The sequence below is a fragment of the Vulpes vulpes genome, chromosome 12 (genome assembly GCF_048418805.1).
Source record: "Vulpes vulpes isolate BD-2025 chromosome 12, VulVul3, whole genome shotgun sequence".
Lineage (NCBI taxonomy): Eukaryota > Metazoa > Chordata > Mammalia > Carnivora > Canidae > Vulpes > Vulpes vulpes.
The window spans coordinates 156,267,596-156,285,713 of record NC_132791.1 but is presented as its reverse complement, the minus strand read 5'-3'; the positions used below and the strand labels follow the sequence as shown (position 1 = coordinate 156,285,713).

The following is an 18,118-nucleotide window of genomic DNA, read 5'->3' as shown; positions in this document are numbered from 1 at the left end:
CCAGCACATCCCTCTGCCAAGGATCTCTTCTTCCCTAACACTGGCCCTACAAGGGCAGGCTGCTGAGAGGACCCAAAGCTCCCGGCCGGGGGATAGGCGTTCCGAAGGCCATAGAGCCAGTGGGGAGGGTACTGGGATTCAGGCCCCCCACTCCTTGCAAAGGAGAAACTGGTTGGTGAACAGCAAAGCTGTGCTATGCTCAGACCTTCCTCCGGGGCCAGGGCATATTGGCTAATGGGTATCATTTCAGTCCTTTCATTTCTAATAGACACTGTAGTGTCATAAAGACTGTCATTTCCCATGGCTCAGGCAGGATAATCAACATGCTGGCTGCCCACAGGGCTGGGAGTGGCAGGATCTGGACAGAGCTGTAAAGATGACTATCCTCTCCCTGTTGGCCATTCCAGTCCTTTTCCAACCAGATATAGCTGGGCTTGGGGTCCCTAGAGGCCCCCGCTGGCTACACAGATACAGGTGCCAGAGGTGATGATGCTTGTCACATTTTAAAAACAGAAACTGAGAGGCAACCCGGGTGGCCCAGCGGTTTGGCGCCTCCTTCAGCCCAGGGTGTGATCCAGGAGACCTCGGATCGAGTCCCATGTCGGGCTTCCTGTAGGGAGCCTGCTTCTTTCTCCCTCTGCCTGTGTCTCTGTCTCTCTCTCTCTCTCTCTCTCTCTCGCATGAATAAGTAAATAAAATATTTAAAAAAAAATAAAAACAGAAACTGAGGCCAGAGAAGGAAGTGGTCTCCCTAAGATCACGCAGAAGTCAGCAGCAAAGCTGGGCTGAGAACTTGGGTTTCCAGGCCAGAACTTTTGCATGAACTCAGTGGTAAATAGTAGTCACCGAGGTGTGTTAAATCTTTCTCAGGAGCCGGGCACAGTCATGCATGACCTCATTCAGTTCCCACACAGAACCGACGAAGCAGGTGTTATTACCATCACCCTCAATTAGCAGGCTGTAAGGTGGACCCCGCGGGATGCCCTCAAAGAAGATCTGGTGTGTGACAAGTCTTGTCCAGAAAAACAGACCCAGGTGGTTTGTAGGCTGGCCAAGATAGCTCAGCTGCTGGAGGAGTCTGAGAGGTAGATGGTGGGTGGGAGGAAAAGAGGAAGAGGCCTCTGTTCCAGACACACCACGATGTCAGTCAAGCCTCTCCTGCTGGCCCCTTACCCTGCTAGACTTCCCTAGTTCATCATCTTGCTACATTCACACAGCAAGCTACGAACAGTGGTCCCATTTTGCAGATAGAGATATCGAGGCTCACACAATCAAAGTGATTTGCCCAAATTCACAAAATTAATAAGAACTTGGCCTTGAACCTGGTTCTCCTAATGTCTAGGCAACTCTTTTCCCTTCCTTAATTCATTTTTTTACTTTGGTGGCTCCTTTCTCTTTTGTTTTCTCTACAAGTTACCAACTGTCTGCCTCCCTCTCCTTGATGCCGCTACATCTGGATGTAAGCCTCCTGATGGTAGGAATCTCATCTGACTTCTTCACTGCTGTGTATTTGGAGCCTGTCACAAAGCTGGAATCAAGGGCTTGAGTGGGTTGTTGAAGGAATCATGATCCGGCTATAATTTGTTTAACTGAAACCCATGGTCAGCATGGTCAACGTGGAGATTTCTATTGATGGTGAGTGATTCATTGTGCAGCTATGCAGGGGGGCAGGGGAAAGTGGTGTATTATAACTGCATTTTTTGTTTATTTTTCATTAACAAGATTGCTCCACTTCTTGATACATAGAGCTCTGGGGAGGCCTGGACCAATGTTCAGGAGGATGCCGGAGCCCTCCTCATAGGAAAGTCCTGGGAACCCAACTCCTGCTTCCCCATAGTGTAAGCTTAGAGACACATGGGTGCTGGACTCGCTCTGAGTGAAGTCCAATGGTAGAAGAGGGCCCACAGATGAACAGTCTCCAAAGAGAACTCAGCTGACGGGAAATAAGGGACTGATGACCTATGCTCAATATCAGGGGGAGGACAGCTCAGAACTTTAATCAGCTTCTCAGTCAAGGATCACCATTTACATGAGGAAAAATGCCACCATGAAGGAGACACCTGTCCTCAGCTTGCAGCCTCACTGCTGAACCCAGGGTGGGCCTGCCTGCATTTTATGGGGGGCACTGGACCCAGAAGCATTGCCAGCTCCATATACAGGGTCCGCGGGGATGTGCACAAGCAGCAGCCCACAGCGATGCCACCTGGCAGAGGCTGGGAGGACAGCCCCAGGTGGGACGTCCGCTCCCTTTCTCTGTATTCCTGGACTTTGGAGGCCAGGCTGGCCTGCTGTGGACAAAGTCCTCAGGGTTCCTGAGTCAGCCCAGGAGAGTGGAGGCCCCTGGATGGTGACTGAACATCCTGCCCATGAAGGCTTGTGATAAGCGATGAGCTGGAAACGTAAGAGATGCCCTTGTTTTTACCACCCTGGGTTGGTGAAGCACGTGTGCGCGCTACAGAACACATCTCTGTAGGGGCACCCTACACCAGCGACCACAACTGTCCACATTAACAAGTAACACACACGAGACTTCTTTTCTATTGCAGACTGTCTTTGAAATTAGTAACGATTGTACACCCACGCAGGACATGCCATAGATGACAAAGCTCTTACCCATTCGTGCTGGTCTCTGAGCCTCACACCAACCCTGTGAGGGAGGGAGGGCACATGGATCCTTCCTAGGAAAGTGAGACTCAGAGAGGGACAGTGGCTTGCCCATGGTCATCAACGAGTCAACATGTCCTGGCCCTGCCCCTGTTGTGGGGACCCCACACTGCCTGCCAGGGAAGCCCAAACCCAGGTCCCCGCCTGCTCACAACAGCATCAGGACCACGATGGCAATGACCATGAGGACTCCAGCCAGGATGCAGAGCCCCAGGAAGACAATGTCACTGGTGTCCTGGGCCACCATAGCCACGGGGCCCTCTAGTGCATCCACCTCATCCCTGGGAGGCGCTTCCTGAAGATGCTCTGCTGTGGCAGCATAGGGCCCAAGCCAGTCGGAGCCGGACAGCAGGTGGACAGAAGCCTCCTTGCGCCGTGGCTCACAGCGGACCTCGTACTCATGGATGTCCTCCTGCCCACCGGCCGAGAAGTCGATGTACAGCACACTGACGATCACGGAGGTGTTGTTCCTCCTCTGTGGGGGTCACAGGGCTCTCACTTACACCTGAAGGGGCCAGGGCTGAGCCTGTTCCCCTAGATTTGTGGGGACTCTGTGCCAAAAGGGCAGAACCACAGGAGCCTGGGTTCTAGTCCCTGCTTGGACACTGACTCCCTTCCTGCTCAGAACCTCAGTGTCCCCACCTGTAAAAGAGACACTATGGGGATGTCTAGAAGTACAAGATCAGATTTAATGGATCAGTGCTTGATCTGGCTTCAAAGAGGAGGCATCTCCGAAAGATAGTAACCGACCCATTTGCCACATTCCAGGCCCTGTTTCAAGTGCATTATCTCATTTAATTCTCACTATGACCCTCTTCTTATTAATATCCATTAATATCCCCATTTCACAGATGAGGAAACTGCGGCCCGGAAGTTAAATTCTTTGTCTGAGGTCACACGACACACAAGTGACAGGTAACATGCGCTCACCCAGATCCACCCAGTTCTTGACTGTGCTCTTAGCCACCAAGCCTCTCTCAAACCAGAGTAGACGTTAAGTAGACTTAAGTAGAACCAAAGCAGACTCTAAAGCATCTAATTCAGTCTCCCTTCCTTGGCAATTTACAGATGTGACTACTAAAGCCCAGCAAAGGCAGTAACTTGCCCAGAGCTAGGTCCAGAAGCCAAAAGTTGCCTGCCTCCCAGTTAGAAGCTCATATCCCTGCCTATGTGACCTTCTTTCTGGAATCTTTTCTCCCAATTATGCTTGCGGTCATTATGTGTCCCTGTTGTTGAGTCCCTGGCCGTGCTAGTGGCACCACCCAGGGTTAGGAAGAGCCACTGAGGAATGAAATGTGGGGGGCCTGGCTACTGCTGTCCTCCCTACCCCTATAGACAAGGGAGGCAGGAGTCAAGCTGCCCTGAAGATGGTGGGGGTGTTTGGGCCAGGACCTGAGGGGCAGCATTTTGATGGGCAGTCTGGTGTGGCCTGGGACAGGGGACTGCAGTGGGGCAGGGCAGTGGAGCAGGGCTACTCCCCCCACCTGCCCTAAGTCTGCAGCAGCTGTTAAACCCCTTGGGCTGCCCAACTGCCCATGTCCAGTGGTGGCACCTCTGAGATGAAGCTTCTGGATGTGGAAGCTGTCTAATACAGAGCAAGCAGGCAGGACCAGTAGAAAGCTGCCATCACTGGACATGGGGTGACCCCTCTGGGGAAAGGGAGTTACAAAGGGGCCTCCTTCCAAAAGGCTCTGATTCCATATCCTCAGAGGAGGCTTTTGCATTTGTGCCCTCAACCTATCTGCCACCACACCCTGGTGTCCTGGGTTTTCATGGTACAGAATTGGAATGCCGGGCAAAGAAACACAAGACCTGTGAGTGGAAGGGGATGCAGTAAAGTGAATCCACGTGATAAAGAAGGGAGGAAAAAAAATTACATAAGATAGGGGTGTAGGGAAGTTTTAGGGGTTTTCGATGAGTGAGAAACTTGAAGGGGAGAAACCAGCCACTCGAGATGTGGTTGTTGGCGGTTATGAAATCAAGTCTCCAGTGTTTTTTAAGAGATGTGCCAGAAAGGTTGTCATTGCCTTTGGCTGTTTGAGCTGCGCATCTTTGAGAGCAACTCAGGACAGAGCCTGGTCTTCATAGGTCTAGGACTTATAAGGGTGACACTGGGAATCCAGGAGTCCATGGTTCTCAGCTTTTTGTTTCCATGATATTGGCCCCCAGATTCTATGATTCTGTGGCTCCAAGTTATGGTAGTGGTTCCATGGCTCAGCCTCTGAGTTATTATGATATCTTGTTCTCCATTTCATGGTTCCCTGCCTCTGGGATTCTCTGTCACCATGTTTTCATGACTCTGTGGAATGTCCAAAGAAAATCCCTGGGGGATTTAGGGCATGGAATCGGGGTGAGGGCAGATCATCTTGGCAGTTGAAACTGCCCCTACTTCTCTCCTCAGGTCAAAAGGACAGAGGTTGCCAGAACCTGGGCAAGTGGAGGCATAGGCCAGTGGGCCCTAGGGGGACATTTGGCTAATGTGGGAGGGCAGGGTGGTACAGTTTGCTGGAAAGTATATGATTTCTGCCAAGCCAGTCTGGCACATCCCCAAATACCAAGGCTGGGGTAGAGGGTCTCCCTGGAGGTTGGGGGGCGGGTCCTCTTCTTTCCCCTTTAACTTGTCCCTAAGAATGCAACATCTGAGGTGCTTGGGCCACTCTGAGGGCCCCAAACCTGGAGTCAAGGCCTCAAAAATATACAGATAGTGGAAAGAATTCATTTGTAAGCCTCGCTGCCTTTGGAGGGAAGTGGATCCTGTCACTTGAAAGGCCCTTTTGTTCTGTGGAGCCCAGGGACCATTTGGATCACAGGTTGGGGAGGGGGCAGCAGGAGGCAGCAGGGCTCCAACAGCTCTGCATGTTAAAGGGGTGAGGTCCAGGTAGTGGGGAGTTCCCAGGAGAAGGGAAGGCCTCCAAGGATGGTCAGGGTCAGGGCTTTGCAGGAGGAGTCTTCAATAGAGGCTTTTGGGGTGGAAGCCTTGGGGGCTCAGGTGGCTAAGCGTCTGACTCTTGATTTAAGCTCAGGTCATGATTTCAGGGCTGTGGGATCGAGCCCTATGTCGGGCCCTACACTTAGCGTAGGATCCGCTTGTGATTCTCTCTCCCTGTCCCTCTGCCCCTCCTGCTTGTGTTCTCTCTCTCTCTCATAACTAAATCAATATTTTTTAAAAGATTTTATTTATTGATTGATGAGACTCATACACACAGAGGCAGAGACACAGGCAGAGGGAGGAGCAGGCTCCATGCAGGGGGCCCAATGTGGGACTTGATTCCAGGACTCCAGGATCATGCCCTGAACCAAAGTCAGACACTCAACCACTGAGCCACCCAGACATCCCTCATAAGTAAGTTAATCTTTAAAAACATAGGGGCTTTTTAGTTGTCATTGGGTTATACAGCAGGGCCCCCTTCTCTGTCTCCCATTTGAGTTCTTCCTCACGTTCACTCTGCTCAAGTTTGTTGCGTTCTGTGTCCAGGCTTGTGGGGTTACCGAGCCAAAAAGAGAAGGAGTCAGACCCCCTACCCTGGGCCTGCCCTCCCCCAGCCCAGCCCCTACCTGAGACTCGGTGCCGCAGGTGTCAAAGCGGGCCTGGATCCTGAAGGAACTGCCCGCTTCCTGGGCGGCACAGCTGCGGCTGCCCAGGTACACCTTGGTCCGCTCCAGCGGCGCCAGCGCCTGTGCAGAGATCAGGATCTGGAAGTCTGTGCGGGAGCAGCTCACGTTCACGGGTACGACTAGGAACGGAGGGAAGGAGGGAGGGGCTGGAGGCCTTAGGGGCAGGAGGTCTGTCCTCACCACCCCGAGACCCCACTGAAAGGGAGGCCTAGAGTGGGGAGATGCCTATGCAGCCCGATGGGGGTGTTTCGCGTGTGTTATCGCATTTAACTGCATCAGACATGAGCTCCCCAGGGCAGGCACCAGGCCTTCTCATGTCCTCGAAGCCCAGCACTCATAGCAGGTGCTGTGAATGTTGAATGAATGAATAAATATTCTTAATCACAAGAAGAGCTACTATTTGCTCATCTCTTTGCCGTGTGCCTGGCAATTCATTCAACCATTTAACAAATATTTCTTAATGGCCTACTATGTGCAGGCACTATTTCAAGCACTGCAGAAATATAAATGGAAAAAAAAGAAAATCGAACAACCCAAACTTTCTGCCTCCTTGGAGCTTACATTCTAGTTGGGTAGGGGGGCAATCACTATGTAAAATGAAAGACCGGTCACAGTGGGCTGCAGGAAAATCAAGCAAAGAAGACAAGGAAAGCAGAGCTCGTGTGTGGGGATGGAGGCAGAAATGCAGTGTTCCAGAGGGCGGAGAAGGAAGCCTCACTCTCTACGCATGATGACACTATGAGGTGGACACAACTAAAACCCATTTTAGTTTTGGAAACTGAAGCTCTGAGAGGTGAAGTTGTTGGCAGTAGTTGAGTTGGGATTTTAACCATTATTGAGTCTATAGGATTGAGTCTACGGGTGATCCCTCCACCCCATGTGGTGGGCCCTGCTGCCCTCCAGGCCAAGATGCGTGACTTTCTGTGCCTGGGTGTATCCCAGCATGCATGTGCGTGTGTGCATGTGCATGTGTGTGTGTGTGTTTGTGTGCATAAGGGGGCAGTGCCTGCCGGGGTGGGGGTCGTGGAGGGGAGAAGGGGTGGCTGGTGGCAGGAAAGGGAAGAGCTGGCAGGAGGAGGCCTGAACTCTCAGCCCATCTCTGGGAAATGCCTCAGACATGTTTCAGCCTCTGGTGTCTGGGCAGCCGGGGATTTACGGGCCTGCCATCTCCCACGATGATCTTCAGTGGCGCTGAACTGTGTGTCACCCCTGATGGATGCTGAGGTTGTCCTCCGGCCAGGAGGCCGCCTGCTGCCTGTGCCATAGCTGGAGCCTCGCCCAGCACGAGTGCCCCTGTCTGACCCTGGGCTCCCACGGGGATCTGGGGAGGGGGTGAGGTGGGGGCTCCTGCCCAGGAACACAGTCGGGTTTAGAGCTGCCCACCTTTAGTCTCTGTAGGCACCAGAAGGAGAAGGGGCTTGTCCAAGATCCCACAGGGCTGGGAGAGGACCCAGGCCCGGAAACAAGATGATCAGAACCAAAGGGGACCTCAAAGATACCTCAGTCAGTGTCCTCATTTTACTGAGACCCTCAGAGAAGAAACAACCTGCCAGCTAACTGAGGCAGAGCCTGTGGCACCCGGGTCCCTGGAGTGAAGCCCTAGTGAGGTTGCTCTAGCAAGGGACAGCTCCCCTTAGCCCCAGGTTACGGATGGAGCCAACTGAGGCCCTGGAGGGCAGGTCTGACCAGGTGGCCTCACTGCCACTAGCTTGTGGTGGCTCTGTTGGGTCCTGCCCCTTCACCACTTACATATAGGGTAGGGACGGAGGGAAGATGTTTTGAATGCAGACCAGGCCTGAGACACGTGAGGGAGAGAAATCCACCTGCAGCCGAGGCAAGGATGTCCCCGGAGTCGGGCACTGGGACACATGCCCTCATTCCATCTGCATGACTGCCTACAAGGGCATTCATCAGCCCCTTGTACAGATGAGGCCACTGGGTGACCAGTAAATGGCAGCATTTGGATGTGGCCTGGTCTGTCTGTGCTCAGCCCTGGCTTCCTCCCCACTGGGCTCTGTTGGGCCACCAAGATGGTAGACATGGGTTCTCATCTTGGCCAGGCCCCTGCTGCCCACATGACCTTGGTGAGGTGTTTCCTCTCTCTACCTCCCTTTCCACACCTGCACAGCAAGAAGCTTTCACCTGCTCAGGCAGAGGGCAAAATGGGTCCAGAGCATAGGCTTTCCTGGGCCTGTGGGTGAGGGAAGGGTGACGAACAGAGGGGAGAGAAGGTGGAGGCTGCTGGCCAGCCAATCTAACAGGTACTAAGGAACCTGGGAAAGCTTCTTCACCTGTCGCTGTAGCTAAGCGTGGCCACCTGACCAAGTTCAAACTCATGAGACCAAGAAGTCTTTTTCTGAAAATGCTTTTGCTTTCCTCATAATAGGACATTTGTAGCTGGCATCTCCCCTACCCTCTCCCAGCCTTGAACATGGACATGATGATGTCTGGAGTTGTAGCAGCCGTGTTGCAATCAAGAGGCCATCAGAATCCCAGAGTTACCAGCTGAGACAGTGTTAAGTCTCTGAACCAACAAAGCAGCTCCTCAGCTCTAGACCTCTCGTGATGCAAGGAAAACAAAAGCCATTTGTTCAAGCCGCTGTCGGTCAGGATTTATGACCGATACAAGCAAAGCCGGTCAGCGTCTCCATGGTTATACCAATTGTTTATCATAAGTGATATGGACATATTGTGTGTACTGCCCCTGGAAACATGGGATGAACCACAGCATGAGAGAGGCCAGGGTCTCAAGGGGGAAGGAGACAGATGAAGGGGAATTAGGGAATGTGGAGCTGGAGGCTAGAAAGGCAGGGCTCTGCAGTCATGGAAATAAGCACGGTCCACATTGGCAGGGTCTCCAAGGTCCCAGAGCAGCAGCCACCCCGGAAGAGATTGGAGGAGCCAAGTGGTGGGATAGAGGGAGGAAGGTGCAGAGGAACCCAGCCTTGTCCCTCCACCCTATCAGCACCACCCACACCCTCACCCCCAGCTGACCTCCAATGTAGGCCACAGAGAAGCCCCTTCGGGCAGTGCTGCGGTCCGTGTGCAGCAGAAGCAGAAGATGGTTTTGGTTCGAGGTGACTGGTGCTGGCAGGTGGTGTCCACACCAACTGCCCAGTAGGGGTGCCTCCTCGCTGGCCCCATCAAAGGCTGACAGATGGTCGAAGTCACAGGTCCTGGTCAGGCTATTGGGACCCTCCAGATCCAGGTCCAGGAAGAACACCTTGACCCGATAGCCAGGAGGCAGGCGGATGGTCCAGTGGCAGTGGATGTTGTTAGGGTAGGAGTCGGGATACTGTGGGCTGGAGAAGTTACCCCGCACAGCCGTGTACACCTCCTGGCATTCTCCTGGATTGGGGAGGGGGAAGGGGTCGAAGAACAATGATGACGAGTGTAGAGACTGTCACCCTCTGCTGCACGGCTTGGGCAGTGGGCACCGTAAAGGTCCTGAAACCACCCTGGCAGGTGGTGGGCACCATGGTCGGCAAATCAGACAACTGATGCCAAAGCCTGCTTTAAATCAAAACTAACTGAAGACTAGGACTCTCATTCCCATCGGCAGTCCACTTCATGAGTGCTAGTCTGTTAGGAATTCAGCAACAAGACCTAATACTTGTCCCCAGAGTTGAGTTCAACATTAGACTTGATGGACAATGTGGCTCATGACATGACCTTGCTTATTTTCTCACTGCCCCTCATCCAGCTCTATCTTTCAGTCTCACCAACACCTAGCATTGGAGCACTGAACCCTCTCTGCCTGCCTCCCCGCCTTCATGCATACTGAGCTCTCGGTATCGAATACCCTTCCCTCCCTCTGCCTCTGGCTAACTCCTTCAAAGCACTACTCAATTCTCTCCTCCTCCAGGAAGTCATCCATGATCCTTACTGTTAACACCGATCACAGTGGCTTGTCCTTGTCTATTTCCTCCTCTATCTCCTCCACCGTCTAGTTCATTTCACTGTCAAGGGTTCATTCATTTGGGCAAACATTAATCGAATCTCTTCTATGTGACAGATACAGAGACAAATCCACAGGAAGTCACAGCTGGGGGGAGGGGGATCAACGTGCGAATCACAGGCATAAAGGATAAATGTTAGATCATTGCTGCAAAAAAACCTCCAAAAGGAATTGAAAGAAAGGACTAATTCTGAGTCAATCAGGAAAACTTCCCAGAGGAGGTGACATGCTTCTGCCTTGGCACTGGCCAGGCAGGGTCATGCACAGCATGCACAGGGGACTCCAGGGATGTCCCCAGCCCCTTCTACCTGAGAAGTAGTAGGCCTTGAAGCCCCGGCCTCCGATGTTAAAGTCGGACTTGAAGATCACCTGCAGCTCGTGGCCCAGTGACACAAGAGTGGGGGGCCTGGTGCTGCCACAGTAGTGGTGCCCGTGGGCAGGGACTGACCCCTCAAGCACGGCCACGTAGTCATAGGTGCACTCCTCATTGCCCTCCAGCTGGAAGTCCACGAACACCAGCTTGACAGTGGCAGCGCCAGAGGCCCGGATCACCCAGTGGCACTCCATGTTGTTAGGGTAGTTGTCAGGGTACTCAGGGCTGGTGAGGACCCCCGAAAGGCCCGTCAGGACGCCACCACACACATCTGCAAAGAAGCCCTCCTGAACTGACCTTTCTCCTTACCCATGGCCCTCCAAGCCTCCTCCCTTGGGAACCGGATGCCCCCTAACATGCCATTTGGATGGGTATCTCATCACCATCCACTGAGTGCTTGCTAGGTGGCAGGCACAGGCCTGGCACTTGGCATCGAGGCCATCTTTTGACACCATTACCGTCACCCTAGGGGAACGCATAGTGGTTCTCCCCCATTTTATGGTTGTGAAAATGGAGGCACAGGGAAGGTGAGTAACTTACCTGGGCGGGGGCGGGGGGGGGGGTCATCCAGAAAGATCCTGAGACAGGGTGTGAGCACAAGGAGTTCATTTGAGAGATATAAGGGCCAGCAAAGGGCACTGTCAGGCCTGCTGCCGAGCCCTGCTGGGGAACCCTGGGGAATGGCATCAGGCACACACTTCAGAGTTATGTCCCCCGAGACAAAGGGAGCTGAGGCATTTGTACAGCAACTCCAGCAAGTCCAGGCCGAGGGCTGCTGGGGATAGAGGGGACCCACTGAGACTTTAGAAGAGGGCTTCCACTAGGGATGTAGAGGCTGGCAGGAGCCGCTGAAGGGTTGAGGCCCCGGGAACACGGGCAGGGCCCTGACGGCATGCCACCCGGATGATAACGGATGCAGGGCCTGGGCACTCAACCGTGGGGTTCTCACTGTCCCCTCCTACCAGGCCCGTGGGGCACAGAGGCTGGGGTGCCGAGTTTGGGAATGTTCTCAAACTTTCCTAACAGAAGAAACTGAGGCTTGGAGAGAGGATCTGGTGAAGTGGAGATGGGTGTGAAGTCTGAAGACATGTGTCCTCTCAGCTGTCTCCTATTAGGGGTGTGACCCTGGGCAAGTGACCCAGGCTCCCTGAGCCTTGAGGGAATATTAGAGGTCAGAACCTGCCCAGCCAGATCTACCAGGGGCAGGCTCACGAGGAGTCTCAGAGGCTGGCGAGAAGAGGTGGGTGATGATGAACACCCTGACCAGCTGGAGGCCCCAGCAGAGAGGGGCACACTGCTATTCCCCAAACTCCAGAATCTTGCCCCAGGGATTGGCCTTTGTGAGCAGAGTGCTGCTCTGGCCGTGTTTTTCACACTCGGCCGTGTCATTTTGAGAAGGCACACTCCTTCTCTACTCGCAACTTTCTTGTTTGTGAAATAAGAGGGCAGGTTTTGACAGCCTGTGAGATCCTTTTCCATGTGAACACCCTTAGCAGAGGCTTTCAGACTGTGCTCTGGAGCTTCGCAGCAGCCCCCGGGGCATCTATCTGCCCGCATGTAGGGCAACTTTCATTCCTGTGCTGTATCCAAGCTCTCTACAGTGCCCTGAAAGACAGCGTCCACAGTCACAGGTCATGTGTATAAATGTCACTCATTGGAGGCCATCCGTATTAACTTCTGTTTTCCGTGATTGGCTTATAATAAGTAAACGCTAAAAATACGAACTTAGAAAATACAGTAAATGCCTACCAATAAAAATACTGTCTTTATCTCTTTTATATAGAAGGGATTATCGTGAGGTTCCATGTGTTTTAATGGTACTCCTGTTTTTAAAAATGTTGGAAAAGATCGCTTATGGTATTATGAGTTGGATATGCTAACATTTTAAAAAACTAAGTCTAAAATTCCAAAACTACAATGCAATTAGCCTGTGATTCTTGTGTTTCGGCATGCTACAGTTCTGTGCCTCCCAGGCCAGCTCGGGGAGTGGTGTCCTACCTGAGGCGCCCCCCCCCCCATTGTTGTCTGGGGACCCTGGGTGCCAGGAGCCTCTGTGGCTGTCTGTTGCTGGAGCTGACGTGAGTATGGCCTTGGGCTTAGGTCTGGGGAGAAGGGAGGAGGTCTGAGTATATGAGAGGCCTGGAGGCAGAAGGAATGAGTCAAGAAGAAAGGCAAGCCTAGAAAGGGCTCTGCTCCTCTCGCTAGACTAAGGGGCCTGCTTCCAGGCTGAGAGAGGGAGGGTTAGGTTATATCACACCAAGTGTAAGAGGGGTTAGGAAAGGCTTGAGGAGGGAGGACGTCACCCGCTCCACACAGATGGCCCTCGTGCATCTCCTAATCCAGAGGACTTGGGGTCCCTGAACCTGCGAAGTGATGGGGTGCTGCAGAGGGGCAGGCAGCAGTGGCAGCATGATGTCCTCTCCTTTGTCCTGGTGCTATGGCATGGGATAAGGACAATAGAAGGGTGCCTGTGTGGCTCAGGTGGTTAATCACCTGCCTCGGCTCAGGGTTCATGATCCTGAAGTCCTGGGATCGAGCTCAGGGAGGAGTCTGCTTCTCCTTATGCCCCTCCCCCCGCTTGTGCTCTCTCTCTTCTCTCTCTCAAATAAATAAATAAAATCTTTTTTAAAAAAAGAAGAAGGATGATAGTGAGCACAAGAGGCCTTGCTCCTGCATACAGAGAGACCCTCCCAGGGCTCCCAGGACCACTGCCGTGAAGGTGGGGACCCACAGCCACCATGACCACAGCTGGAAGCTGCCTTTGCCCCTGAGCTGCAACAGCAGGGTCACCCCGTCTCACCCCACCCACTGCTCTCCTCCCCACCCCCGACCTCCACAGGGCTCCCCTCTTCCCTGCCCGGGCCTCCTTGCCTTTCTGGTAGCCGGCAGAAAAGCCACGGCTGGCCACGTGCTTGTCTGAGTGGAAGACGACAGACATGACGTGCCAGGAGGAGGTGAAGGGTGGCGGGGGCACCTGGCCACAGAACCTCCCCAGCAGGCTGCCCTTGTCCCCGGATGCCCCGTTGTAGACCTCCAGGTAGTCGAAGCCACAGGAGTCGTGGTACTCCAGGTCAAAGGCGTGGAAGGTGAGCAGCACCGAGGAGCCCTCGGCCACCACGATGAGCCAGTTGCACTCCGTGTTGTAGGGGTAGAGCCTGGGGAAGTTGGGGCTGGAGAAGTTTCCGGAAGGTGCCGAGAGCACACCCCCACATTTGACACCTGGGGCAAGAGGGAAGAATGGCTCAGTCAGTGCTGGGGTCCTGGGCGGTGGGCCCAGCCGCGAGGCTGGGTCTTCGGAATGGGTGGGGGAACATGAGGCCATGACCCTACACACAAATTCCTTTACGCATGTTTGCTCCTTCATCTGCTTAATCCTCAAATACTTTTACCAAGCACTCTTTTATTCACTCAACAAATATTGTCTGAGTGCTAGGCAATGTTCTAGGTGCCGGGGTTTCAGCTGGAGCAGAACAGACAACAATTCTTGCCTTCGTGGAATTTCCTGTGTGGTTCTGACGGGGAACACATGATAAACACAAGAAGTAAAATACAGAGCATACTGAATAGTGATTAGTGCTACGGAGAAAAGTAAAGCAGGGAAAGGAGACAGAAACGTTGGGGCGAACCTATAATTTTTGGATAAAACGGTACTATATGCCAGCCCCTGGGCATGTGCGGTAGGGAATTTAAAAATAACAAATGAACCACCTGGGTGGCCCAGCGGCTGAGTGTGCCTTCGGCTCATGTCGTGAGCCCAGGGTCCTGGGATCAAGTCCTGCACTGGGCTCCCCGCAGGGAGCCTGCTTCTCCCTCTGCCTGTGTCTCTGCCTCTCTCTCTCTGTGTCTCTCATGAATAAATAAAAATTTAAAAATCTTTTTAAAAAATTACAAATGAAAAAAATTACAAATGATAATACCTCCACCCTCAGTGAAAATGTACACAGCCTACTGCAATGGTACAAGGACATTCTTATGTGCACATACTTGCTTATATTTTTAAAAATAAAACAATGTGAAGGAAACTAATAAAAATGATTGTCAGGGAAAGGAGTAAACAGAGGGAGGAAGACAGGCATGAAACTAGACCTCTTTCAATGTTACCTGTTTTATAATTTAGACTTTATAATCATCCTTTTAATATAATTTTTAAATTAGCAAAAAAAAAAAAATTTAAGTAACCCTTAAATATCCCAAACTGAAACAAATAAACATAACTATGTATTGAGTTGGAGGTGTATTCACATGGTGAAAAATGATTTCAAATGACTTGGAAATACACTTTTTTGACCGTCCCTTCCCAGTGGGATATATGCCCAGGACAAAATGAAGCACAAAGAAATCTGAAACTTGACTCAGGAGGCTTACTGTTTGTAATCACAGTCAACAGAGCTATTTTACAGTATTTTATGAACCGGAATAAAGCACGTATGTTCATGTCCACAGAAGCTAAGATGTTCCGTGTAAGAGGAGAGCGATACAACCGTAAAATTAAAAAATTAAAGAGAACACTTGTGATCCTTGATTTGAATTGAAAACAGTATGAATTTAAGGTTTATTCTTATCTCTAAAAAAGAATGAATTTCCGCGCTCTCTTCACTGAAAAGGCCAAAAAGCATGTACCAGGCCCGTGCTGACTCAGCAGGGCCCCTCCGTGGGGAGCGCGCTGTGGAACGGGGGTGGCGGTCCGCTGTGCCATAGCGCTGCAGCCACACGGGGCCCTGGGGGCCCAAAGGACGGAGGCTAATCTTGCTGAGCCACACTGCTAGGGGAGGGACAAAATCCACAGGGAAGGTGATGTTTGAGTATGACCAGGAGGGATGAAGATTGTTAGTTGGCAACAATTTGAGGGGAGCAAATGGCCCAAACTCACAGGCACTTTGCCTCCCTGAGCCTCGGTCACACATCCGTGAAATGGGGTGGCTGTGAGCGCGGAGGAGACAAAGCTTCTCCAAGGGCTGCGGATACACACCCGGTTCAGGTGTGCCAGGGCGGGAATCCCCTCTGACTTATGCCTTGATGGCAAGGGGCCGTTCCGTCCCCTGCCTGTCCTTGTCTTTCCCCCAGCCCTGCCCACAGGACAGGAAAAGCCTTGGAATGTTGGAGCAGGACTCCTGTGGCCAAGGAGGCCCTGGGTGCTGGCACAGGCAGAGGCCTTGTCCTCCGGGACTCAGCCCGACGACTTGAAGCCTAGGGTCACCCTGGGGCCTCTAAAACCTTGGAGGCTGGAAAATGAGAGCAGCTAGCCTCTGTTCTCTAGGGGAACTAGAGGAAGGAGCAAGACACCTGGGTACGCAGCCCACCTCTTCCACCGACCAGGTGACTGGCATGTCACCTCTCCTTCTTCGAGCCCCACTTGAGCCTGCAGGAAACCCAGGCACTGAGGGCTGTTTGTGGAGCCCCACGACGTGCTTGCCCCTTGGCAACCAGTGAAGTGATACTGCTTTAGAGACAGGCCCCAACAGGGCTGGGGCAGCACAAAGCAACCTGGGACCAGGATGCTGGCTCAGGGTTCTGGGAGCTCCAAGGAGGGAGCATCTGAGGCTGATGAAAGGATGTGGAAGGCTTCCTGGAGGAGGTGGTGTTTGACTGGGGTTTGATAGATGGGCCAGATATTCTCAAAAAGCAAAAGAGGAAACGGACCTTTCAGAGAGAGGGTACCCTGGGGCAAGAGCTCTGAGGCCGAGGCATCTCCAGGAGGGGGTATGAGGCTCTGCTAGAGCACTGGATGCCAAAGGGACACGGGGAACCGAGGCTGGATATTAATCAGAGATTGGGGCCAACCCTGGGAGACACTGAAGGCCATTTTAAGGAACTTGGGATTTTACCTGGCTGGCAGTGGGGACGTACAGCAGGCTCTTGGGAGGGGAAAAAAATCCTCCCTCCAGCAATAAACCTTGCGTTGTTTTTTGAGCCAGTCGTTTAGCCCTTGGTAACTATGCCTTCTTGCACAGGTTACTTAACCTCCTTCTGCCTCAGTTTCTTCATCTATAAAATGGAGGACTCATCCCCACCCTGGAGTTTGTCGTGAAGATTAAATGCAATCCTATTTGTAAAGCATCCAGCACAGAGCAGGGGCGCTGCAAACACTGTCTTCCGCCATCTCAGAAACAAATGCACCCTCGACTCAGCCGGCTCCCACCTCAAAGGCCTCCTGCTTTCTGGCCTCCTGCACGGAACCCTCCTGAGACCCTGGCAGCCCCCCATGGCCTGGTCTGGCCACCCTCCACCCCTCCCAGATCCTGCCTGTCCTTGGCAGTGCCTACCTTTCATGGCTCGGGCCCTGGGGCCTGGGGCCAGCAGCGCCCCTGCCAGCAGCAGACAGGACGCCAGGTCTGCCAGCATCGCCTCACCGGGGCCCCCACGGGTCTGCAGAAATCGGGGTAGGTTGGGATCTGAGGGTCCGGAGCCGGGGAAATAGAGGGGAGTCTGAGAGGACCTCCAAGTTAATGATGGCCTGAATAATTCATCGGGCCCTCGAATTAGTAAGCTGATCCCCGGGTGCTTACTCCGTCCCGCCCGAAGGTGATGGATCTAGTGTCAGCGGGTTTACACATTCTGAGATCTGCACTGGCCGCACTGTAGCAGGAAGGGAAGTAACTTAGGGTGGGAAGGGAACCCGGTGGTGGAGAAAGGGCATGGGTTTAGGGGTCAGGCAGGTCTCACAGCCACCCTAGGTCAGCCTGAGCTGGCCGGGTGGCCTTGAACAGGTCCCCTGGACTGTGGGTCTCAGTCCTCCTCATCTGTCTAGTGGGGCCATTCAGCCCTGCCTGTAGGAAATGGCATGCGGCGACATGTGCTGCAGCCTGATGGGAGGCCCAACCCCCCCAACCGGGGAGCAGAAGGGACCCTCTAACCAGGGGGAAAGGCACATCCTTCAGACATGCCTAGATTAGCTCAGACGGGGAGCGAAGGACACTGTTGGAAGATGAAGGAAGAAGGCAGCCGGGACAACAGAACGGGAGAATTGTCTTATACTGCTCCTAATGCGACCACGGATCTGGGCCACGGTGTCAATTCTGGCCAAAAATATTAGATATTCCTCTTCAATGGGTCCACAAACCGTAGCTGAGCATCGGTCTGTGCCAGGCTGTGTGCTAGGAGAGAGGTGGCAAAAAGGCCCTCAAGGGCTCTGTGTCCAACAGGAAACAGGACCCATTTCCTCTGGGAGCCCTACTGGGCTCCCCTCAGCCCAGCTCTTGTGCCTCAGCTCCTTCCCTGGGAAGAGCCCGCTCTAGGATAGGGTGTCTGAGGGACACATGGCACATTCCTGCCTCCCAGTGAGGAGCCTGGGCTGTGGTTTGGCCAACGGGGTCTGAATCCTGGCTCTGTCACCCTCTGCCACTTCTGTCAGGCCACAGCAGCCTGGGAAAGTGGCCCAACCTCTCTGAGGCCCAGCCTCCTGAGCACGAAGAGGAGAAAGCTAGTCACTTGTCCTTTGCCGCAAGGATGAGATGGTTCGTGGGAAGCCTTAGCCATCGCCTGGCTCCATCCTTGGGAGCAAGCACGAT

General features: G+C 53.1%; 1 protein-coding gene across 1 annotated transcript; it reads right to left on the bottom strand.

The window, feature by feature from the left end:
• Positions 1-2,812: 2,812 nt before the first annotated feature.
• CDCP2 (CUB domain containing protein 2) lies at positions 2,813-16,952 on the bottom strand. Its single transcript, XM_026006910.2, has 6 exons — positions 16,874-16,952; positions 13,482-13,829; positions 10,546-10,881; positions 9,274-9,627; positions 6,220-6,398; positions 2,813-3,139 (listed from the first exon to the last, which is right to left on the bottom strand). The coding sequence occupies exons 1-6, from the start codon at positions 16,950-16,952 to the stop codon at positions 2,813-2,815; spliced, it is 1,623 nt and encodes a 540-aa protein (XP_025862695.2).
• Between the last annotated feature and the right edge of the window lie 1,166 nt (positions 16,953-18,118).